The 26971-nt window shown below is 41.9% G+C and overlaps 1 protein-coding gene across 1 annotated transcript in view; it reads right to left on the bottom strand.

The window, feature by feature from the left end:
- Window positions 1–26971, bottom strand: part of LOC126470466 (zinc finger FYVE domain-containing protein 26) — a 370429-nt gene that overhangs the window by 222241 nt on the left and 121217 nt on the right. Inside the window, exons 14-17 of the mRNA XM_050098326.1 lie at window positions 17484–17588; window positions 7624–7874; window positions 5970–6584; window positions 5668–5848 (exon numbers count right to left, since the gene is read on the bottom strand). Coding sequence (XP_049954283.1) covers window positions 5668–5848; window positions 5970–6584; window positions 7624–7874; window positions 17484–17588 — 1152 coding nt within the window. The remainder of the gene's footprint in view (window positions 1–5667; window positions 5849–5969; window positions 6585–7623; window positions 7875–17483; window positions 17589–26971) is intronic.

The following is a 26971-nucleotide window of genomic DNA, read 5'->3' as shown; positions in this document are numbered from 1 at the left end:
TGCCAACTCAAAGATCAATAGATATGGATATAGATATAGATTTTTATATTTAAATCCATTCTCGTTCTGTGTTGGAATAAACATTATTCATTACTTGCTTGTTCTTGTTACGACTGTTATTGTCATTCTCTCACTCGCAAGAGTTTTCACATTCCTATTTGGTATCGATGCACATGAAGAGTGGTTGTGAAAGAAGGGAATACTGAATGTTACGTCATGCCGAATACTCTCATTTACTTCGGCTCCTCGTGATCAACGCTACAGGAGAAGTGAAATACATAAAGTTGACAGTGTGAGGACAGACATGCTGGCACAACTCTGCAACTACACAGTGTTACCAGATAAAATGGTGCTGCGGAATCGAAAGTTAAGTACGGACTTTTCCACAGTAGCAGGCAGCTGCTAATTTCGGACCATGACCGTGGATTACACTTCGGTCAGTGCTGGTTTGAGTGTTGCAACTGTAAATGGAAGGCTTCGTTTGATAGTCTTGTGCTGATGCTGTCTGAATAAATTATGCCATTGGATAAAGAGCGGTTTAGATTTGAGACCTAACCCACGAGGGGGAAGGCACAGTGGTCTGCTTCAGGAATTCCAAGCAATAAAACACAAAAAACAATCCAGGAAGGGTTCGAACAGCTACTTTCATGCAGAGACATGCATTTGGAATCTGTTCATCGTTACGGGGTCAAACAAGAGGGTAACATTACTGAAACAATGATCGGGCTACTTAGTATATAATAGAGCATACAGATTTCAAGGAGGAAACGTATGAAGACGCAGACTTCCTCGTTATCAATATGTGCGGCATATCTTTCGTGTTAACGAGAGCAATATTTCGCTTTACCTCTTCTTACGTCTCAAATGAAATAAATGAGGAATCGAATATTTGTTGACTGCGTGTCTTCTTGCTTCCATCCTTACCAACATATTTCTTCATTCTCGTGGCAATCATGACATTCTATGTGTATGCTGCAAAAGATTGCACGTGGACAAATTCGACATCGAGATGCAAAGCGTTTGGTATCTTACATTATATTCAATTCGAATAAGCTTCCAATGTATTTTTACTTCGTTTGTATTTTTAGATGATTATGAACGTTACGGAAAATTATCTCACATGCTTTATGTTGAATGAGAAACATTGAATGACCCGTTTTGCTTTCCCTACGTTGAAATGATATAATGTCGGCGTCAACAGCCTTCTTCCACGCCGGAAGCTGAAACTTGTAGCATTCTGGATTAATGATAATTGAATGTCTCAAATGTATACATAGCCCACAAGGCGACGTCAGAAACCATCAGGGGAGAACGCCGCATAAAAACCAAACGTGCGCGCGCGTCTCCACTCTGAAGAACCGTATCGGAGAATCACGGCAAGCATTTCGCTGAAGAGCTGCCTCGTAAGAGAGCCGAGAAATGTCAGCGTCGTAGCAAGTATTTGTCAACACTCTGATAGTGCATTTACTTCCGGGTGTAGGCCGGCATTACATCGCTAAATTCACTTGCCATTCGTTTTCCACATCGAAGACTCGTACAATATAATCCACTGTAAGATGAGACACTTAGAAAGTATATTTAATTTCTGGACTCCAAGAACGGCGTTCTTCACCTAAGTAACACCTGTTTGTGTGTGCATTCGGGAGGACGACGGTGTATCCCGCGCCCGGCCATCCTGATTTAGTATTCATTCATTTCCCTAAATCGCTTCAGGCAAATGCCGGGATGGTTCCTTAGAAAGGGCACGACCGATTTCCTTCCCCATCCTTCCCTAATCCGAGCTTGCGCTCCGTCTCTAATGACATCGTTGTCGACGGGACGTTAAAACAGTAATCTCCTCCTCCTCTGTTTGTGTGTTTAAGGTTGCGTTTTGAGGCTCAAGCAACATCGCAGTGACTATAGTCCGCCTCTTGCTCACAGTGTGTCGTTAGCTCAGAGGTACCCTTGTGAGTTGCAGTGCTCGTACTATATGACATAGCAGTTCCAATCACGGTAGAAGCCGCTGACTACAACCTTTTACTTTCCTTTTTAATTAATGGAGTTGCAAACTGCTAGTAAAAATTCCTTATGTGAAATCTGAAGAATGCCTTTAAACATCAATCTTCGTCCGATTTCATCTTAGTAAATTAAGTTAATATCATGGATGTCTGCTTTGCAAATGCCAAGGTGCTTCACTGTAAAATAGATCCTGAAAGATTCAAACCGACTGTCAACGATATAAGTTTGAGCTTTGTTCGTCATATAGATCTAACATGTCAGAAGGTTGTTTATGAAGTGCACATGTTGATTAATATAGTTCCCCTCTTCTAAATTTTTCCAATAGCATTTAACTGTAGACGTTTTCTAACACCGGCGTTAGCAATTCCTTTCCGTTCTCTGAAACCTCCAAAACGACAAATTTTTCTGGTTTAAATCTAATGACCTTAACTATCACTTCCGGTCAACAATAAATATTTCACGAACCCATACATGGAACTCCAAATGTGCAGTGTTCCTGCACTGCTACAGAGCGTGTATTGCAAGGTATTCACACAGTTTATCGCATAGCCTTACCTTAAGGAATGAAACGAAAACTGTAATACACTTTACACAAAAGACTCTCACTCTGGCTTGACGAAAACATTTAAACGCTGACCTAAAGTTGCACAAATAATTGAGTTTGAAAGCAAAAGAAACGAGGTATGAAGCATCTATAAATTCATCGAATGTAGTGAGGCGGTTTAATTTCGTCCCAGTCTATAAAATTAATTTCGGGCCATACTCAGCTCTTGCCGATTAATGTAATATAATACCCGCCTACTAATCAGGGCGTCTGTCTCCGTTGCTTCTGAGCGTGAATGGAAATTGTAGAAATTTTCTGTGGAGCAACATTTAATAATAAAGCGTTTTAAATCATCAAAAACGATGAGCAGTAGCAGGCGCTTTCGATAAAGAACGAGGGAGTGCAGAGCCGCTGCTGTCGCCACGGCCGCTGCCAGTGGCCAGCAAATGGATCACGGAGCTTTGCCGCATACGGCGTCCAGAGGAGGACAGTCTGCAGGAAATCTGCCGCAAAATCGTTACTGGATAAAATTTTGATATCGGTGTGTCAGAAAGCGAAATAGATTGAATCTGCGCTACCATTACATTCACGTCTTCAGCATTCAGACAGAAGAGGCTATAAAAATATTTTATGCCAGCTGCTCTCGATCCACTGACATTATGAACAGAAACAAAGCACGCTACCGCTAGACCACAGGCGTAATAAGTCTAGGGTTTCTCTATCATGGGACAAGTTTTCCTCCAGGAAGTGCTGCAGTCTACAGTGTTGCCAGATTGTGCAGATAACCGGACTTCGAGAATTAGCGAGTTGGCCAGTTTTTTTGTCCCATGTCGCGATCGGCGCGGACTTAGCCTCTGAAGCGGCCGGCCGCCGGTCGAGTTTTATGTCAAAGAGTGTACATGAAGGATGTCAGAGTGAATAGTCTTAGGTTACTTTGACCGTTGGAAGAGCATCATAGAACTACCGACGAACCTGAATTAGCAGATGCTTGAAGACTGATGCAACTATCTTGTGAAAGTACACTGACAAAGTTTCAAGAACCATTATTAAGTGAAAAGTATACTACAACCCCTATGTATAACTCCACCAAGTACTGCAAAGGCAAGATTTGACTAATAAAAACATGTACAGAAGCATTTAAACAGTCATTCTTCCTCAATTCTGTACTTGAATGGAATGGTGATAAACACTAATAGAGTGTGAAATGTAAATTATCCTCTTCCATGTACTTTACAGTGGTTTTCAGAGTACAGATGAAAATCTATGACCTTTGTTCAAGTTCTAAGGCCTCTGATTTTCTTTTTTTCTGAGAACTGAGAGCAGCCTGTAGTTTGACTTAAAATATATGAGCACTCTTCGTGTATGAAGAACACAGATGGTAGCACTAAACAATGCACTGAACTCTAGTGAGTATGGCAAGAGTGTGGCATGATTTTGTTACTACAACCGACGAATTTTTTATTCCAACAACAGCAAGTAATCACTCATTTTCTCCACTTCCATGGCGTGACACCCATTGAAAGTCATCAGCAATTGAGTGAGATGTGTGGAGAACGTTTCATAAAAAACTGTAGCTTCATGAGTGTGACAGTTCAAGGAGGACCAAACGTCAACAAATCAAAACAATCTTGACCTTGCACAAGCTGTTTTTACAACTTGGTCACAGGAGTGAATACAGTTGTTCTGGAGGATCACCAAAGTGAGTTTAAAAGATATTGTCTTAGTAGAGGAATTTTCTGAGAGATTTGCACACACAATCCTGCATTATAACTTAAAAAATACAGTAAGGTTCTGCAGGTGTGTGCGATGAATGCTGATGAATGACTTCAAGGCTGCATATGTGGCAATTTTCAAGGTGGTGTTGACATGATGACAGCAGGAACTGGACTTTCTTTTCAACAGTTGTGACAATGGATGAGACAGGAATGCTATTTTTCAATCATGAAATGAAGTGATAGCCTGATGAGTGGAAGAACACAAACTCGTCACCACTAAAAATATTCAGGCAAGGGCCAGTGTTGAAAAAGATGATGACCAAGTTTTGTGACGGCAACAGCATATTCCCTACTCATTGCATTCCAGTTGGCATTACAGAGACAGGTGTGAGCTACTAAGATGTTTTTAAGTATAAGCTTCTTCAAGTAACACAAGAAAAATAACTAGAAAAGGCTCCATGTGTGCTCTTTCACCAAGGCCATGCACCAGCATGTTGAGTGAACAGAGGTTTCTTCATGAAAACAAATTTGAAGTGGTTTCTCACACACACACACACACACACACACACACACACACACACACTAGAAAAATATCATCATGGGCATATGTTGCCATTAACATCCACAACACAAACAGCAGCATTTGGTGTGATGCCATGACTGGGAAGCAAGGACTGCTGATCAATGATGTCGCACTATGCTCAGCAATCAATCACAGATCTGCACTATTCCCATTCTCAAATGTTTTGGAGAGGCAGAACAGTGCTACTCCCGGCATGATGGTGTGGGGGGCCATTGGTATCACTTCAGTTCATGGCTGCTAGTGTTGAATGAACTCTGATGGCACAACTGTACATTGCAGGCATCCTGCATCCTCTCATGTAACAGTGTCATGGTGCCATTTTTCAACAGGGCACTGCTCGTACACACACAGTACATGTTTCTACAAAATGTCTGTGTGATGTTGAAGTACTTCTGTGACCAGCAATACAACATGTGAGGCCAGTCATAACAACTGCAGAGCAGCTTGCCTCAGGAGAGAATACAAAGGCTTTATCATACAACATTTGCTGGAAGTTCATACAAAGGCTGTATGACAACCTTTCCAAATGAATTAGTGTATGCATCCAGGCCAAAAGAGGCACAACATTGTACTGTTCAGTGAACTCACACAGCTGAGTCCTTTTGTAAATTTAACACAATTCTGCAATCACTGTAACTGTATCACATACCCTCTCGAACAATGAAGTTTAATTTTTCATTTCCTCCTCCCCTTCTGGATGACTCTTTTTGTCGGGAAGAGTAAAACAACTCTATGAAGCATGAAAATTGAGAAGATCTATAAAGTAGTTTATGAATACTGGAAATTTCCCATGAAAAACATGTTTCTTATAATTATATTGTACTTACAGTTAAAGGAAGGTATGGCAGCATTGCTTTCTGGTTCTTGGTTCAGTATTGATGCTTCCAAATAAAAATACAGAAGTTCTGGAATGATCAAACAACCATTTGAATGTAACGTTACAGAGAAGCTTAAGAATTCGCTTATTCCAGAATCCAGTTGTGAATCAACTGTTTCAGGTAGAAATACCTGCAACACAGAGAGAGTTTATGAACTGGAACTGCTGTAAAATATGTACTATTGTAATAGCTGCAAAACAGATTTATTTTGAGAGCTAAACTGTTGACTAATGAATAAAATGTGATAATACCTGTATTTTGGGAGTAAAATTTTGCCCATTAGCCAATGAGAACAGTACACGTTGATCACATGGTATTTTTAATGCCTCCACTGCCTCTGTATCATCTTGGCTAAGAAAATTTTTCAGTGATCGCATATGTGGATAACATGCAGCTTCTCCGAGAAGCCACTTTTGTAAAGTAAACAGGGATACAAAACCCAATTGTCCAATTTTGTAACCAACAGATTTCATAGCTATAGTTCTTTCTAAAGGATTTTTAGACAACAAACCAAATTTTCGACTATGCTTTGGCATATCTGCAGTAAGTATGGTGCCTGGTTGCATAAACTCAGAGTCTATTTCCAGTGTCAAAAGTGCGTGGATCCACAAGAGGTTGGCTACATTCAGAAAAAATGCCATTGCTTCATCTTCAGAGGACAGAAGATTTAAATCAACACACAAAAGTCCTGAAGTTCTAGAGAGTACATTTCTTACTCTCTGATCTACAACCATTTCTGATGCCACGGGCCTTGTTAATACACCACACTTCAAATTAATTTTTGAATTTCCTTGTAGTAGCTGTGAAATATCTGTAAGCAAACTTCTGACGAGTAGTTCAGGATTTCTTGTATCACTGACTTCAACCTAGAACAAAAAGGTCAATTTCTTCTGTACATTACAACACTCTCCCTCATGCACCATAATTATAGACATAATATTGCAGAGTTCTGGAAAAAATACATAAAAGCACAAAAGTTTTGTTTTGTTGCAGTAGTTTCCACTAACGTCCACCACTGCACAATGGTCAGCAACAAAGATGGCAACAATTGCTGAGAAAGTTTATGCCCTGCTTGAATTCCATTTATATCCATCGGTTACAATAGCACAATGATATTTCCACATGGTTTTTCTCAAAAAATAGGTCAACTGTTATCTCCAGCAACAGAGAACAGACATAATGTGTGAACCTGCACATTTTGAAGCAACATCTTCATGAAAAGCAACAAAAGTTTATATGTTCTACATGATCTCACAGTTTAAAGTATACCATCCATTTTTCTTCATGTAACAGATCATTACAGGATACATGTACCTGGATATGCAACTTAAATGTCTTATGCCAAATGCTGCTGCTGCTGCAGCAAGAGATTAACAACAGGGACTTTACTTACCACAGAGGTGGTGCATCACTTCACTTACATCACAATACATATTAGTTCTTAAATATGACATTGAGGATGTGATGGATTGGTCACAGTGAACACAATCATCTGGAATAGTTGTTACAGTCTCGTCACTGACTGGACTTCACAACATGCAAGTTTATTGGGTGGGTGTATACTAAACATTCATTGTCTGTGCCTATTTATAAAGAAACATGCCAAATCTGAAAGTTCACATCAACAATACTTTGAACAGACTAATACAAAATTGTTATGATGAGTGAGAAGAATTTGATTACAGACTAAATAATACAGAATTAGCAACAGGAAACACACTGAGCACATAAAATGATGAACTAATGAGTTTCTCCGTATGACTGTAATGCTTTGCAACATTATTTTAAAAACACTACTATAGCACAATATTAAAAGGGCTGCATTCACTTGTAACAAATCTGTATTATGAAGATAATTTGCTGACAGATTAAATGAAAAGGTAATATGTCAGTAGAGAAACTTACCATCTGATTCTCATTTAAGCATATCATACCCCAAGATGTATGACATGTGATCTGAAATGTGGATATTAAGTTTCCACTTGTAATGTGTGGGCAACAACAGTGCACTACAGTATCAACAAGGTTATGCTTTATCAAACTTGCTTCATGCTCTAATGCCACAGGAGGTATGTTCAAATCAAAAATTAGTTGACCAAAATATTCCATGAGACCGTTGTGCAAAGCATCAAAATAGGACGAGAATCTTGGCATTTCTGAAATAAAAGAATAATTATAATCTTTAAGTCCACTGCAGATAAAAAAATAATTATTGTTATTTCTTAACATACATAGTGAAAATTTTGTTAAAGTTGTCTACTTTTAAGGTGAATAGTGAGACATTTATAAAAGTATTATAATTTTTAAAATTCAGCTAATTTGCAATAGAATAAGAGAGAGTATACTGTTGCTAATAAACCCACAAACACTTGGACAAGACACAAATTCAAGCAAAAAAATTTGATAACATGAGATAGCTACCCCCATTAGCTAACACTAACAAGACACTGTACCTGACAGGGAACAATGCTCTTACTGACTGTGATATCTATCATTGGATACCTACCATCAAAGCTTCATTGTTGCCAGTACCTCTCTTCCACTTTCCAAACTTCACAAAAGCTCTCTTGTAAGCCTTACTGGACTAGGACCCCTGGATGAAAGTGCATCATGGACAAATGGCTTGGCCACAGTCCAGGTGTTGTTTCCAGAATGCATCTCTCACTCTATGGAAAGGTGTGCATTATTTTAAAACTTCCTACCAAATTAAAAATGTGTGACAGACCATGACTGGAATCCTGCAATCACAGAAACTGATAGAAATACTAACTAATGCAACTGCCTTCAGAATGCATTCTGGGCACAATCACCCAGGCTGTGGCTAAGGCACGTCTCCACAATATCCTTTCTTCCACGAGTGATAATCCTGCACAGTTTGCAGTAGAGCTTCTGTGAAGTTTGGAAGGTAGGAGATGAAGTACTGATGGAAGTAAAGCTGTGAGGGCAGATCGTGAGCCACGCTCGGACAGCTCAGTCGGAAGAGCACTTTTCCACAAACGGCAAATGTCCCAGATTTGAGTCCCTGTCCTGCACACAGTTTTAATCTTTCAGGTAGTTTCAAATTATTGCAATACTGACAATTCTTCTAGTGTAACAGAAGAAGTATTGGATAAAATAAAACTATTGACAGGTTAGACCAATTCGTCACTCAGGACAGTAGATTAAAAAAGACATTTTCCAAATGAACAAGGAGATACCAGAAACAGATGAGATCTGATATAATGAGAAGTTAAAAGATGCAATGCACACAGTAACAAGGGTGAGCAGAATATGAAACAGCATGCAGGAAAATTTGGAAAGTAACGGTGGAAAAGGAAAGAACTAGCAAATATTAGGGGCAAATGAAAACAAAGACAACAATAGAAAACATGATGGTAGTTACGAGAGACAGTGGATTGGAGAGGGATAGGTAAGTGTAAAGTAGAAACCTCACAATATCAGGTAATACTGCCATGAGCCATGCTGCATGTAGATGTTAGCATCACGGACTGGTGTGCTGCAGGTTGCCAGTTCAGATCCAACTACCACCAGTTTTATGTTATTTAGTATTTACCAGTTCTGGAAAGTACTCAAAATTTAAAATGTTTGTAATGTTTTTATATTCTGAAATATTCTATGTTGGTATAAACAGATACACACACTGTCCAGGAGGCTTTTCTGTGCTTTCTGTACGTTGGTGTCTGTATCATCTTATTGACAACACTGCTTTCAGATTTGAACTTACCTGTGTGTAACACTGTTTGGTCGAGATGGTAGGTACTTTAAAATATTTATATCACTGTAAGTCCACTAAGGCAGCACAAATGCTGTCACCTACATAGACTTGAAAGGGAATAGCGGCACTAAACCGTTCCCGTGGTACGTGTGTTCAGGAACCCAATGGATTTGAAAACAGAAGTGAGCTGCACATCAGGCATCTGTAAGCGTTTTCTGGGGACACTAAATTGTTGAAAGGATGCAACTGAATTACCAAATACAACAGCTGAGAGGACATGATGTGTTTGGAAAATGTGTACTTTTACTTGGACAGCACAAACCAGCAGTGATTCAAGAACAACAAAGAGAAGCTCAAAAGCAGGTGCAAATTCCAGGCTGAATTGAAGAAAACATTTGGTTATTATGGTGCAAGCCAACTGGAGCAGATTACAGTTGACCTGTGGGAGCAAGTCCACCACTGTGCCCTGGACAAGGTCATTCCCGAATTCACCAGAACCGTTCCCTATCACCGTGCAGAGGTATCAGCAGCCATCTAACAACAAACTTCACAAAAATTAAGTGAGGTCACCATCAATGGAGGTGATGCCATCACAGATGAAAATCCTCCATGAACAATTGTTACTAAAATGTCAGGAAGTCTTACTGACATCATCTTCAACAGCCAACCTGCCCAGGTGATATTCAACTCGCACTTTTCTTTTTGGAATGTCAAATGCTTATCAACAGCTAAAGACTATATTCAGTGATACAAAAGCAATTGTGCTGAAGACCGCAAGTGGGAAATACAACCAGCCAACAGGAACATATGTTGCAAGAATAACTTTCACTGACTGAATGCAGCCCTTCAAATTTGTCATTTTAACAGAAAGTCGTCACAATGTTATTCTCATATGAAACTTTTAGCAGGCATCACAAGCAGTCACAAACTGTGAAGATTAGAGCTACAGACTGGCAAAGTTACTCCAATAAGCACAAGGTTTCTCTGGGCAGCTGTTTGGTGTTAAAGACATTATTACCCCACCATCATCAATGAGACGAGTTCCAGTCAGCACTCTAGATGCTAAGTTAAACTGTGACACTTTTGTTGATTCAGAAGGGTTACTCAGGTTCAGATTCAAAAGGGTTACTGAGGTTCACAAAATAAATGTACATGCCAGTGATGACCATAAGCACTGCAGGTAGTCAAGGAGAACTTTTTTGGATTGCTAATTGTCACACGCAGTCACATCTCATCCCTAAAAGGATGTGTGTTGGAACAGCTGAAACAGTCCAGGAAGGGCAGATTAGTGCCATTGACAAAGAATCATACTCTGCAGCCACTACAGAAAAAACAGTGGAGGAGCCTGCTATTGAACTGCCAATTGGATCTGGTCTGATTGAGGAAAAATGTAGGCGAGTGTCGGCCATTGCACATCAGTTTTTGTATACAAGAAAGTAGCAACATCAGAAGACTCGTACGTACTCCAGGAGGACCTGCAGAGGATTAATGCATGGTGCGACAGCTGGCAGCTTTCCCTAAACGTAGATAAATGTAATATAATGCGCATACATAGGGGCAGAAATCCATTCCAGTACGATTATGCCATAGGTGGTAAATCATTGGAAGCGGTAACGACCGTAAAATACTTAGGAGTTACTATCCGGAGTGATCTGAAGTGGAATGATCACATAAAACAAATAGTGGGAAAAGCAGGCGCCAGGTTGAGATTCATAGGAAGAATTCTAAGAAAATGTGACTCATCGACGAAAGAAGTAGCTTACAAAACGCTTGTTCGTCCGATTCTTGAGTATTGCTCATCAGTATGGGACCCTTACCAGGTTGGATTAATAGAAGAGATAGACATGATCCAGCGAAAAGCAGCGCGATTCGTCATGGGGACATTTAGTCAGCGCGAGAGCGTTACGGAGATGCTGAACAAGCTCCAGTGGCGGACACTTCAAGAAAGGCGTTACGCAATACGGAGAGGTTTATTATCGAAATTACGAGAGAGCACATTCCGGGAAGAGATGGGAAACATATTACTACCGCCCACATATATCTCGCGTAATGATCACAACGAAAAGATCCGAGAAATTAGAGCAAATACGGAGACTTACAAGCAGTCGTTCTTTCCACGCACAATTCGTGAATGGAACAGGGAAGGGGGGATCAGATAGTGGTACAATAAGTACCCTCCGCCACACACCGTAAGGTGGCTCACGGAGTATAGATGTAGATGTAGATGTAGAAAAGACAGACCAAACAGCCCCTGGTAAAACACCATATCAACACCAGGGACCACCCACCAACTACCGAGAGCACATATAAGTTGTTGCTAGATGAGGAATGGATAATCTGGGATGTGGGGAGGATGCTGTGGGTGATGACACCACTGACCCTTCACACACTCCTTGGTCCTCTCCTATGGTTCTTGTGAAGCAGATGGATGGCACATGTTGTTTCTCTGTCAACTATTGATGACTGAACACAGTCAAGAAAAAGGTGTCTGTCCAGTGCTTCACACTGATAACAACCTAGCCCATGGATAATGAACAAATGACACATGTGCCATTAGTGGAAAAAAAAAACAGGGTGTGGCATGGAATGAGGAATTTAGGTAGGCCTATCTAATCAAAACTGTTCATTTGTTTGTCTGTGTTTGAATCCATAGAACTGAAGTTCATCACAAACAGGCTATCAGTGCCGAAGCGTCACAGAAGTTTTAGGTGGCATATATTCGTTCTTGCTCATTCCCTGTGAGTCACAGCACACTCAACTGCATTAGTATCAATACACCATAATCCACTGTTAGATTGCACAGGTTGGCAGCTGTTAAAACGATGACTTCTGATCTCTACTGACAATTACTGTACTGCCAAATTGTCGAGGCCAAACTGTGTTCATCTGCTTGTTGCATGTTTATGTCATGTGCTGCAATAACACATAGTTAGTACTATCTTTAAATTTGTGAGTATTATTGAACATGGCAGGTTGACAATGAATCAGGATAAGCCTAACAGAGAATTTGAAAGTTGGTGGACTGAGTTATATGGCATGATTAATAAAGGCAATGAAGCAGTGTGTGTTTTATGTTCTGGGGCAGTGGTATGTAGAATGTCACCTGTAAAAAAGCTCTATTAAACAAATCACAAATCTCTTTCGCAAAAAAGAAAACCAGAGCAAAAGGAATTCAGTGCATGTGCTATTTAAGACAGGAACAGATGGTTGATATCTATGATTAAGTATGTTTGCAAAGATTGTCATACCCATGCAGCAGATTTCTTAGCTGCAACTGTCATAGCCCGGCAAGGCAAATCTTTCAGGGATGAGGAATTTTTGAAGGAAGCCTGGTTAGCAATTCCCCCATCACTATTTGAAAATTTTGAAAAATAAAGCTAAGATAACACAGCACATCAAAGATACTCCTTTATCTAGAAACACTATAAAAGTCAGAATTCTAAAACTGGCAGTGAATGAAAAAGAAGAACAAATTTACAAGATCAAATTCTGTCTTTATATTTCGCTGTGTCTTGCAAAAGTACAAATGTAACTAACTCTGCTCATTTATCTGTTTGTTCGATACTGTGTTGTAAACGATATCAAAGCAGGATTGTTTGTGATAATATTGTTGCCAGCAACTACTAAGGAAGGGCACAGATATTTGTACAGTTGTTAAAAATTTGCTAACTGAGAAAGAAATAGCTTTTGCCAAAATTGTTTTGATAATGACTGGTGGTTATCCCAATATGGTGCGAATAAATTATTAGTCTCCAAATCCACTGCATCATACATCAACAAGCCTTGTGTGTGAAGGGTGGTTTACATTCCATTGATAAAATAATGGCCAAAGTCACAAAAACAGTGAAACTTACATCGTCACAAGCTTCTAATAAAACTGAAACATGATGATGATGATGATGATGATGATGATGATGATGATGATGACGACGACGACGACGATGATCAATGGTAGTGGTAATGATGGTAGTGGTGGTGGTGATAAAGTTTCATGGGCCTTAGCAGCTGTACTAAAATGTAATGAAACTAGTGTGAAGGAAGACTATAAAATTACTAAAATGAAAACCACAAATAAAAATGTAAGAACACACAATCCAAAAACTTGTGCACACACACATTCACACACAAAACAATGAAAATCACATGGTAAAAATGGAAAAGAACTAAAAGAAGGCAACGGACAACTGCAGCTGGTTGACTGCTAGAATAAAAGAGCATGAGCCAGCCACCCTGCAACACACTAAAATCTCCAGCCTAAAAGCTTAGGCCAGAGTCCAGACATTTCACAAAATTTTAAAAGTTTGACCACACTTGTCTCATCATCAGTTAAAACAAAGGGCAGAAAAATTCACTTAGTTAAAATGTGGCATATACTGACTTGCATGCCACAGGCATCACAAATAGGGGGATCCTCTCATTTGAGTAAAAATCCCTGTGTTAGGGGATTCTGCCCAATTTGGAGGTTGGTCAGAGCCACCTCATCCCACTGGAGCAACCAGCATGAGGATTACCATACCTGGATAGTTGTCCTTACCAATCACAGCTTATTGTCCATCAGTGACTTCTCCTCCCAGAACTGCATGGATCTGCAACCCAGCAGTGAAATGACAGCCTGCAGGGGAATGGTTCATTCTGTAATGTTACATTCCGTGCAGGCCTCCTTGGCAGCTTTGTCGGCCTATTCATTTCCTCAAATTCCCAAGTGTCCTGTTGCCAAGCAGAATGACACCTTTTTCCCTTGCTGCTGTAGGAAGTACAGTTGGTAGTGTATCAGCTGGACCAATTTCTATGCTGGGTACATGTGCTGCAATGATTGTAGGGCACTAAGGGAATCAGAGCAGATGACAAATTTTTTGTTGTGATGAGACCTCATCTCCTGTAATGCCTTCAGGATCACATGGATCTCAGCAGAAAATAAAGTATGGGTATGGGGAAGGTGAATCCTGAAGACACCATTGAGGAACATGACTAAATAGCCAACGGAGACCACTTGTTGTCAGGCATCAGTATAAACAACTGTGAAACCTTAATGCCTATCTAAAATGTTAAAAAACAGAAACTGAAATGTAAAATTGGGAGTTCAACCTTTCTTAAAATTCATCAAGACGAAAATAATTCCGGGCATTAAAACAAGCCACACCCATCTCTTACAAGCAATCTTTCATGTGAATCTCTTAGTGCCCAGTTGCTCACTGTCCAATATGAAAGAGCCTTTCCATTGGTTGCCAATAAACAGTATGGGAAGCAGGTGTGTATGGTGTGGACTGTGTTTTATAGGCCTGTTGCATCATGAAGTGTTGTCACCTAATGTGGAGCGACAGCTTACCAGCCTCAACACATAGGCTCGGTATGCGGCTGTTTTTGAAAGCCTCCAGTGGCCAGCCTAAGTCCTTCATGGTGCACCACATCCAACATCTTTAAACAAGGTGGTCTGTGTGCATCCTTTTTGACCATTCCCATTCAGTTTTAAGTGCTCCAAAGTTGAGGATGAGGGACACCATTCTCAAAAGCACAGTGAGGTATCTGGGCATCTGTGGTCCCTGAAAGCACTCAGCATTTTCAACTGTTTTAGCCACAATTCAAGGGGAGCAGACCAGACATGTCTGCTCTGGTTTTGCAGGATCTTTGTGCAATCTTGGCTTGATTGTGGGTGCACTGTGTGTTGGTCTGCACGGCCACCTCAGAGAAGATGAGGATACTGTCATTCTACCAGCAGACACAGGGAACGTGACGGTGCTGCTAAGACCCTGCAACACTTGTGACTAAAAAGACCTTTGGTCTTCTCAACAACTCAGGCCTGGACCAGATCCTGATAAAAAGGCCTTACCCCAGAGCTCCACTTCCACCACAATTATACGGCCTCCCCAAGATACACAAGAGGGTGGTACCACTACGCCTGATAGTAGACATGATCAATTCTCATACCTATGACATAGCCAAACAGCTTTGACATTACATCCTGCTTCACGAGGGTACTACTGGAGAATCGTTTCAACAAAGGTAAAGTGGAACTATTCCACCAGGCACTCAAGACCACATATTTCCAGTTTAGGGCAAGCTTTACCAACAGGTGGATGGAGTTACTATGGGATCCCCATTGGCACCATCTATCGCTAAACTGTACACGGAATACTTTGAGGATATGGCCTTGGAAACAGCACGCATTAAACCCAAGGTCTTTTATCGGTACATGGACGATACACAGCGAGGACACTCTAATGAAATTTCTCAACCATCTGAACAGCATAAACGAGAACATCAAGTTAACAATGGAATTGGAAGAAAATGGGTGCCAACCCTTCCTCAATATCCTAATAAAGAAGAAAATGGATGGCATACTGGGACACTTGGTCTACCAAAAGAAAACACACACAGACCTGTACCTCAATGCCAACAGCTGCCATCACCCAGCACAACAGAAATCTGTGCTCACTACCCTTGTCCACAGAGATCATGACATATGCTACAAGGACAATTTATCTACTGAGATTCAGCAGCTGAAGAAAACCTTCCAGAAGAATGGATACACTGAAACACAGATTAGATGCGCTCTCAAGATTAGCAAGAAGAAGAAGGGGGAGGACCTTCAGGAAGAAGAGAACAACAAAGGTCTGGCATTCCTCCCCATACGCAGGGCCGCCCATGGCCAAGATTGTCAGGATACTGGAGAAGAACAAGATAAAAACCATCTTCCGCCCTCCAGCAAAAATCAGAAATATGCTGGGCTCAATGAAGGACAACTTGCGTCTAAGTACACAAGGTGTCTACAGCATTTCCTGTGAATAGGGGAAACAATATATTGGACAGACACAGTGTTGCGTCACACAACGCACCTCTGAACATGTGAGAAGCGTCCACCAGGCACAAAAATAAAAATGTGGTAGCAGAGCATGGCCTCAGTGAAGAACACATGTTTCAATTTGAAGAAACCAAGAGACTGTGTACAACGAATGGTTTCTGGGACTCTATTATTAAAGAGGAGTGGAGATATGGGTCAGTGATAACCTGATCAACCAGGATTGTGGTTTCCAACTCAGCACCGCATGGAACACAACAAGAATAAGATGAAGCGCACCAATGGAGGCAGGTCAGTGGCGGCAGATGGAATAAACAGGCCACACCAAGACGAGACGCCAAGGCCCTGCACTGGCGTCTCCTCCCCACCAAGTGCCATTGCACCGGTTCCGCTCATGCCTGATTGACCCAACCGGTGCCGAGAATGCAGAAAAGCCCGTGGTCCAGGTTTTATCATGTCGATAACACTTTTTTGAATGTTCTTCAGAGTCCCAAAATGATGTCCTTTAAGACATTTTTCAACTTTGGGATAAAAAAGTCAGGACAACTCAGATGAGGTGAAAAGAGGGACTGTGGAATAACAGGAATGCATTCTGTAATGGAAGTGGTTGTGTGACACGGGGTGTTGTCATCACAGATCATCCAATTTTCTGCAATCTCTGGTCTCACTCAATTCACCCTTTTCCTGAACCTTTCAAGGACATCTTTGTAAAACACTTGATTCACAGTTTGTCCTGGAGGAACAATCTCACAACAGTGTTGGCATGTTTGACATTGTCACTAGCTTTTGAAGTTGAAGGTCTCCTTGAGTGAGGTTCATCTTCAATGTGTTCTCAGCCTTCCAAAAATAATCTGTGCCTGCGAAAAACTTGTGCTCTTCATACAGAATAATCCTCATAGGCCTGTTTCAACTCTCAAAGGTGATACTTGCGGATTCCCCAAGCTTAACACAATACTTGATGGCATAAAGTTGCACTAAATTCTGCTGTTCCGTTTTCATAACACACAACAAAAACACAACTTCACTGATGGCATTCTCAAAAATCATGGAGCTGAAACTTGGACTGAGCATCTGGAAGGAATGAACACATCAGTCTGCACAAGTAGAACAACACAGTGTTGTGAAATTTCTTGCAGTATTGTCACCCTCATTTCTTTTCTCACGCACCTCATATTCATATCTGGCAGAACTTTTTATCTGACATGTAACAAATACATTAAGCAAAAATCAATATTTAAAACTTGGATATTTTACCTTTCTTCACTGGCGTCTTTTGAACAAGGAGAGACGTTAGGAACTTGAGGTATGAATAGAATCTTTGAAGATATCGTGGCTGTTCAGACTGTGTAATTGTCACTGCTGAAAATAACAACACATAAATAGCTAGCTTCATACATCACTTAGAATATAATGAACATGTGGAAATTTATAAAAATTACCTTTTGTTTGAAAAACTAACTTTAAAAGTATTGTAAAATTTTCACAACATATTTTCCACTGAGTAAATAAGATACACAGAAACTCCTTTTCAGGAAGTTATTCTGATTCTGATACACTCTTATTGGCAATTAAACTGCAGATAAATGTTGCATTGCACAGAAAGTGATCCTGTTCCCAAGTTGAATGGAATAGTTCAGAATGTAATGTGACTGTGATGTTATCAAACCTTGTAATGGCTCTTGGCATGACAGTTGCGTGAAGAATAGCCAAAACAACTCACATGAACTCATTTGACAGTGATCAGATCATGAGTACCTGACACACAGCACAGTCCATTTCCAAAAGCAAGCATGCTCTGAACTTTGAAAAACTACCACATCTCCTATGCTCACTGTCTGACATATAACACACAGATCAGCCTGTGTGGATAAATATTACCATAGGATGTTCCACTGCTGATGAGTCACAGTACACATCAGTACATGCAAATGACAGATTAAGAGCATGTCAAACACCACATGAGGCAATTCATCCTGCTTGCCAAGAGGTCACTGCTGAGGCTGGTAACTGGAGTTATTCACTTATGGTAACTGGAGGTATTCACTTATGGTGTATACTTTCATGGAATGAAATAGGGCCGTGATGTGTTTGGCATTGTCTCTCACTGGTGAAGAAACTCAAAACTTGCTATACAATTTGTACCTCCATTTCATATCCTCTAGTGTCCTACATGCAGTCTGCACCTTCACCAAAACAATGCATCATCTCATCACTTTTGAATTGTTTTAGAATGGTTCGAAAAAGGTGCTTGTGTGGCCCCTCATGTCACCTTACCTCAATCCTACTGAAAACATCTGGGATGCCACCGAGGGAAATGGGCATGCCTTGGACCCACATCTGACCAAAATCATTTGCTATAGACACTGTCACAGTTCAATGGTTCATTGTCAATGAAACTTCCTGGCAGATTAAAACTGTGTGCCAGACCGAGACTCGAACTCGGGACCTTTGCCTTTCACGGGCAAGTGCTCCACCAACTGAGCTACCCAAGCACGGCTCACACCCCGTCCTCACAGCTTTACTTCTGCCAGTATCTCGTCTCCTACCTTCCAAACTTTACAGAAGTTCTCCGCTGCAGAGTGAAAATCTCATTCTGGTTCATTGTCAATGTTTGCAGGCATGTCACTGACTGAGCTCTGAGTCAAAGTGTCAGTAAAGGGGTGCGTTAGTAATTGCTTGCTGAAGCCTATGCAGTGGATTTGTCTCTGAACAATCCTGGGAGAAATAGGTCGCTGGTGGCCCAAATTCAAACCAGCAACACTCTGACTCACAACAAACTGTCCATCACCTCATATGGCTCTGCAAATGCCCTGTGAACTCTGTTAACAAGAAACTTGAGGTCATCCTGTGTGGCAGTTTACACATGTGGAAACATGATACTGATACTGATGATCCACCCTACACAGTTTTGGCTGGGGAAATCCAAATTTTTGTGTAATGTTTGATATGCTATGAATCAAGTATCTTGCAACATTCACCCAATGTTCAAAGTTGGTTAACTTGTAATGTGCTTTCATGTCACTACACACCTGTCTGTAACAGACTGCTTAGATATCATGTCTAAATTCTTGATATATGACACATCTATAAATAACATTCAAGTGTTGTACATGGTTACAAGGCACACCTTCAAACGGGACAACTTTGTGTACAAAATACTCGGACAATCCATTATAGATTATTGTGCAAGTTTGAGGGACCTGTTGCAAATAGTAATAATGAGGGCTGTTCATCATATGGAAAAAAAGGCAGCACAAATGGTCACAGGTTTGTTTAACTAATGGGAAAGATTGTAGGAGATGCTGGAAAAACTGAACTGTTAGACACTTAAAGATAGGTGCAAACTATACCGCAAAAGCCTACTTACATGGTTTCAAGAACCAGCTTTAAGTAAGGGGTGTCGGAATATACTACAGTCTCTATGTATCACTCTTGTAGGGATCCCAAAGACAAGTTATGGAGTGCACTACTTACTGAGTACACAAAGGCATTTAGGCAATCATTCTTACCACACTCCATACCTAAATCAAACTGGAAGAATCCCAAATAATTGGTACAATGTGAAATATCCTTTCATGCATTTCATGGTGGTTTGTAGAGTGTGACTGTAGATATGTGGTATTAATTCATGAACATCCTATAGACCACAATGCAACAAATTGGGGAAGTAACATTTCAGTATACCCTCTTTTGCATGAAAATTTTTGTTGACAGCTAGAAATTGTGTGAACAGCTACATCCAGTCTCCTGAACACAAACTTGAGAAAATATTGAAAACTTTCAGGCCTGTAGATCATTCCATGAAATTTTGGGGGAACTGCTAGACCTTAGTAACTTGCTGCTTTGACACTTTAACACAGTGTCTTGTGAGCATTTACAGGTGTATAGTGATGAAACTACATTCAGCCCACTGTTGCATGCATGGTGTAATTGTAAGTCACTGTATAGGATTTACTTGAGCACATGCACTTCTGCTGTTAAGTCCTGTACTACTCCCAGTGCCTTCCTTAGTGAAAACACTTTTTATTGACATCAGATCAGTCATGTTCATTTGGTAAAACTGTAGAAACATGTCCATTACATGCAGCACAAAATTTACCAATGACAGGATTCCAAGTGGTATCTAACTGGATACCTCCAGTCTGTTTGATCAGATGCTCAGATAGTGATATTCCCACTGATTTCTAGATTATGGTATGCCAAAAGTTTCACATATTGCTCCCTCTGATGTGGTTCTTATCAACTCTCTCTCTCTCTTTCTCTCTCTCATATCACGCACGCACACACACACACACACACACACACACACACACACACACACACACACACACACACACACACAATTAGCAAAATTTCCTGTGCTGTTACTTTTCTCCTAAATTTAGTATCATGAGAAAAAATTGTAACGTAGGATGGCATTATTAATAAGATCGTTAATAGACACTATCTGATCAAAAGTATCCAGACACCACTATGTAATGCAGAAAAGACTACCAGATGTCACGAGAAGTGACAGTATGCATCTTGGTCATCATCTGAGTAACAACTCCATCACGCACATTTCAACCTTTCAGAAGCTGCCCACGCCAACTGCTGGCGGTTTGGTTGTGAAGTGGAAACATGAAAGAACAACCACAGCTAAACCAAAATCAGAAGGCAGATCTAATGTGCTGATGTATGTGGACCATTGAGCATTGTGCTGGGTAAATTAAAAAATCATATGAAATCAAGGGAAGGAATCTCTCGTGATTCCCAAGTGCTACCAGCAGTCCAGATAGCACAATGACTGCTCGTAGTGAGTTAAAAAGAATCAGACAAAATGGTCAAGCAGCTCCTGATATGCCACATATTTCTGTAGTCACTGCAAAGTGATACTTGAGGTGGTGTAAGGTGTGATGCCACTAGACAGTAGATGACTGGACACACATGATTTGGAGTGATGAATCATGCTGTACCCTGTGGCAATCTGATGGAAGGGTTTGGGTTTGAATAAGGCCTGAAGAATGTTACCTGCCATCATTTGTAGTGTCAACAGTGATTGTATGGGGGTGGTGGTTAGGGTGCAGTCCTCTTATTGTACTTAAGAAAGTTCTAAAAGCGGGAAGATATGAACACGTTTTACAGCACTTTGTATTGCTTACAGTAGAGAAACAGTTTGCAGATGGTGGCTGATTTTATCAACATGACAATGAACTCTACCATAAAGCACCTTTTGTGAGGCAATGATTTGTGAAAAATAACATTCCTTAAATAGATTGGCCTCCCATAGTCCTGGCCTGAAATCAATGGAACACCTTTGAGATTAGTTAGAATGCTGAATTTGCTCCAGACCTCAGTGTCCAACATTACCACCTTCTCTGGTTGTGACTCCCGAGGAAGAATGGGCTGCCATTCCTCCACAGACATTCAGACACCTCATTTAATGTGTCTCCAGCAGAATTCAAGTCATCACAGAGAGACACGTGGGCACAACCAGTATTAATGTCAAGTAATAAGTGTCTGGATACTACTGATCAGATAGATGGTTGGTTGGCTGGACAAATAAAGGGACCAAACTACTAGGTCATCAGTCCAAGTTTTCATTGAACATGACATGTCTACATGACTGTAGGTCAGAGAACCTACTGTGCGAAACCCAGTGGAAGAAAACCCCAAGATCTATCATAAGTCAACAAAGGCGAGATATGGGACAAAAAGAAGAAAAAGAGACAGAGGAAGAAAGTCAGGCAAGATGTCCCATGAAGCCCCCCCCCCCCCCCCCCCCCCCCCGAAAGCAGAGTGCAATCAGAAGCCTCCAATACTTATAAGAGGAACCTCACTCAGAAATTGCCTAGGAAAGACTAGCAACACAGGCAGGGCAAGAGAAGCACAGAGAGACAAAAGACGAACAAGTCTAAGAGACCATGCCAGAGAGGGAGGAAGAGTAAACGAGCAAGTAGGGTGAGGAATGGGCTGGACCACCAAGCCCAAACAGCCGCAGCCCAGTTTGGGCAGAGGATGCAACAGTGTGTTCTGCCAATCCCTGAATGGGCCAATATGGTTAGGTGGCCCTTCCTTGCTTAAATAGAGTGGTAAAAGCACCCTTCATGAATAAAACGTAAAACTAAGTCAGCCATTGAGGTATCATTTCCTAACACCAGGGGTAGTGAGTCAGGGAGTTAGGAGTCTGTCCCAGGATGGCTAGGTTGGGACAGTCCAGTAAAATGTGGACCACTATCAAACAGGAAACATAGTGACAGTGGGGTGAGTCCTCATAACACAGAAGATGACCATGAGCCAGTCAAGCTTGGCTAATTCACAGCCAGCAAAGGACGGTAGAGTCCTTCCAAGGTGCCTGCATGGAGGACTTCCACAGATTCATAGGTCCCTTTATCAATGATAGTTTGTTTGGTGACGTCAGAGAGAGCCATTCTGTATTCCAGTTTCCTCAAACTTGATGGCGTAATACTGATTAGATAACTGTTTCCAGAATACCAATCTCAAGAGTCAGTTTGCTGTTAGCCGGGTTTAACCAGACTATCAGTGTGTTGATTCTCCTGGATCCCAACATGGCCCGAGGTCCAGACGAAGGTCACTAAGGGGAAGGTAACACTGGTCGAGACCTTGCAAACTGCTCAAGTAATCGCTGCAGATGAGAAAGGGCCCACTGGTGCAGGAATAGACATGCTCAAGAGCACAAGAAATGGTTACCAACTAGCAGGGAAAACACTACAGCCATCTGGCAAGGAGTGCAGTTCGGTATGTCACATATGAGTACAAGCAAAGCCAACATGACAAGCAACCATTAATCCATCAGTATAGATTACTTCTGCACCCCAGGATGTGCCAAGGATGGATGAAAATTGGTGGTGGAGAGTCTGTGGAGGAACCGAGGCTTTCGGACAGTGTGATATGTCAGCCACAGCCGAGGGGTGCACCATGGAGGTGTATTTGAGTGGGCCCAGAGAACAGGCGGAAGAGGAAACCACTAGAGTTCAAAGAGGAGGGATCAGTTGTGGATTGTGATCATAATCCCTGATCTGGGCCACCACTGCGGGAGATGGATTTCCATGTTTGGAAAGAGGAGATGGTAGTTTGTATGCATAGGGCAGCTGTGATAATGTGTAGCATAACTGACAAGCTGTTCTTGGCACCTGACGTACAATTGAGGGCCCCAGCCTTCAAGAGTAAGTTGTTTACGGGGCTAGTTGAAAGGCTCTTGTTGCAAGTCGAACCCTGTAGTAGTGTATCGGATCCAATACCTGCACTGCTGACGGTGATGCAAACCATACCCCATATTCCCATAGTAAACATGGGATTGTATCAGGGTTCTGTAAAACTGTTCTGGTTGTGGGTGAATGGTACGACATCGACAGAATTGCATGTCACGAGTCTTAGCAACTGAAAACCAAAAGCCATGGGTGAGGGCCCATGCCTGTGCCTTTCATATGGAGCCTTGCAGTCGATGTTCAGTGACACCCACACTAGAGGACCAATAGTAGAGGCAAAAGTCGTCAGCATACAAGGAAGGTGATCCTAAGGACCCCACAGCTGCAGCTAGACCATTGATGACAACTAGAAAGAGAATGTAGAGCCCTGCAGGACCTCATTCTCTTGGATATGGGGGGTACTATGGGAGGCACTAACACAAACCCAGAAAGTACAGTGCAACAAAGTTCTGGATAAAAAGCAGGAGTGGACCCCAGAGACCTCACTTATACACAGTAGCAAGGATTCATGTCATAAGCCTTTTGCAGATCAAAGAAGATAGCTGTTGTAATAAGGCTTTTGCAGGTTAAAGAAGATGGCTATAAGGTGTTGATGTCGAGCAAAAGCTGTTCGGATGGTAAACACCAAGTAAACCAGATTATCAGTAGTGGAATGGCTTTGGTGAAAACCACACTGTGACAGAGACAGAAGACCCTGCGACTCAAGGACCCAACATAGGCATCACTATCACCATGCATTTAGGCAACTTACAGAGAACATTGGTGGGACTAATTTTGGTATAACTTTCTTTCTCTAGAGGTGCTTACCTAGTTTCAGTTCTGGGACAATGATGCTTTCTCACCACTGTAATGGGAACTCACCCTCATTCCAGATAAAGGTCAAGATGGCAAGCATATGATGCTGACAGTCCACTGATAGATGCTTGATCATTTCGTTGTGGATGCAGTCCAGCCCTGGGGCTCTATTGGGGCAGTGGGGTAGACAATGGCGAATTCCCACTCACTGACTGGGGTATTATATGGCTCCAGGTGGTGTATAGTGAAAGATAATTGCTTTCACTCCATCTGCTTTTTTAGGACATCCGAGGTAGGTTGATAATTCTCAGACACAGAGGCTCGAGCATAATGCAGAGCTAAATGTTTGGCGATGGCTTCTGGGTCAGTGTAGACAGTGACTTCAGGTAATACCAGATATACCTGCAGGTGCCTCGTACTTGTAGAAATGTTTGATCTTCACCCAAACCCACAAAGGGAAGGTACGTGAGCTAATGGTTGAAATGTACTGTTCCCAACATTTTTGTTTTTGTCATTTTATTAGATGGTGGCCATTTAAAGGCACTGAGTTTTCCTTCAATGGGAACCGCTTATGGTGCTGGAGAGCCCATCTATGGCCTCTAATGGTGATTTCTGATGACCACCGTGGTACTGTCCCCTGTTGGGGCACACCCGAGGAACAGGGGATTGCCAAATTGGCTGCTGAATGAATGGCTGTGGTTGTTTTCTGGACTGCCTCATTGATATCTTCACACAGTGGTGAGCCAAGGGTGACAGCAGAAGTGAAAGCACACAGTCAACACTGTTGAGAGCCCATCTGGGCAGGCAGCAATGGGAATGATGCTAGTGATGCCAAGGGAGGGACAGGAAAATCGGAAAGAGGTCACTACCACATAGGTCATCATAGACCATCCAGTGGATGGATGGGAGAAGACGATGGCTACAAATAGAAAGGTCAATGGCCGGGAAAGTTCTGTGCCCCACAATGAAGTGTGTGGAGGGTACCAATTTTCAAGAGGCAAAGGCCAAGTTGTGCCAGTAAGTTTTCAAGGTCTTTACTGTGGCCAGTGATCACAGTTCCACACCATGAAGTGTTATTGGCATTGAAATCACCCACGATTAGGAAAGGTGGGGGGAGCTGAGAAACCAATGTAAACAATATGTACTGAGACACTTCAGCATTGTGAACAAGGTAAACACTGCAGATGGTAATATCCTGAACTGTTCTTACCTGAACAGCCAGAAGCTCCAAATGTGTATAAAGAGAGACAAGTTCACTACATAGAGTGTCCAGAATATACGTGCAAATTTCGCCCAACGCCCTGTCATAAGTAGCATGATTCTTATAACCTCCCATGTATCCACGAAGGGCCTGGGTGTGCATTGCTGGAAACCATGTCTCCTGAAGGGCAATGCAGAAAGCAGGGAAAGTGCTTAAAAGATGATGTAGCTCATCCAGGTGGTAGAAAAAAACTGCTACAATTCCACTGGAGAATAAAGTTGTCCATGTATTGTGAGGCCATAAAGGGACTGAGAAGGTAGGTTACACTCTAGGGCCACCTGCTACCATTTAAGTTCTGGGTTCCACTATGTGGTGCAAACTGGGGCTCAGGGCCCACCAGAATCTCTGCTTCAGCCACACGAGTAGAACAGGTGGAATCTGCTCACATGGGGGCCACCGGAATGTCCTTCTTGGAAGACTGTTTCATATCTTCCCTCTCCTTAGAGGATTTTGTTGATCACGAGGGTTTCTCTGTATCAGTTTCAGATAAAGGTGATGACTGCAAAGCACTGCGACTAGCAGCCTGTGGCTCCTTCAGCCACTGGCTGGCATCCGGTTGTAGACTGGTGGAAACCTTAGAAGGAAGTGTCCTGAGGGACCCCTTCCTTGCAACAGAAGCTGCAATAAAGTGATTTATCTCCAGCTGGGAGGTGGGGATTAATGTCCCTGGTGGGTGGGAAGCCATCAATCCCAAAGGAGGTGTGGAGGAAGCAGCAAGAAGGGAGCTCCCAACCATCAGAGGGCAGGCATGGTTGAGCAGCCCTGATGGCCCACTGTAGGTGGTGTAACAGACAAGAGTACTGTTGCCAAATGGAGTGACATCATCATAGCTTAGCATATGACACCATTATACATGCTGGGTGCAACCACTTGTACTTATTTTTCGCCTCTTGATAAGTTAGTTGCTTCAGAGTCTTGTATACTTGTATTTTCTTCTCTTTCTGGAAAACAGTACAATTGGGTGAGCTGCGAGAATGGTGCTTTCCACAGCTGACACTAGTCCATAAGCTCTACAGATGGGGCTGGTGTTGCACCGCGAAGACATGTGTACGAATTTTAAATGTTTGAAGCACTGCATGGGGGAGGGGGGCCGTGGAAACATACAGTTTCACATTGCATTGCTATATTATATACTTGACCTTTTCAGGCTATGCATCACCCTCAAACACCAAGATGAAGGTTCAGATAGTGACCTACTGCCTTTGGCCCCCTATGTACATGATGGACAAAGTGTACAACCCATCGCTCCAAGTTGTCACGTAGCTCATCATCAGACTGCAAGAGCAGTTTTGAACAATGCCCTGAACCATATTTAGATTATTATAGGGAGTGACAGTCATCAGTATGTCACCCAGTTTGTTATAGGCAAGAAGTATCCATGACTGAGAAAGGGAAGCTGTTTGGATCACAACTGACCCACTTTCCATCTTAGAGATGGCTGCCACTTCCCGAAACTTGTCTTCTAAGTTCTCCAAAAG

The sequence above is a fragment of the Schistocerca serialis genome, chromosome 3 (genome assembly GCF_023864345.2).
Source record: "Schistocerca serialis cubense isolate TAMUIC-IGC-003099 chromosome 3, iqSchSeri2.2, whole genome shotgun sequence".
In the NCBI taxonomy this organism is placed as follows: domain Eukaryota; kingdom Metazoa; phylum Arthropoda; class Insecta; order Orthoptera; family Acrididae; genus Schistocerca; species Schistocerca serialis.
Note: the sequence above shows the minus strand (reverse complement) of the source record. Positions and strands in the feature narration are given on the sequence as shown.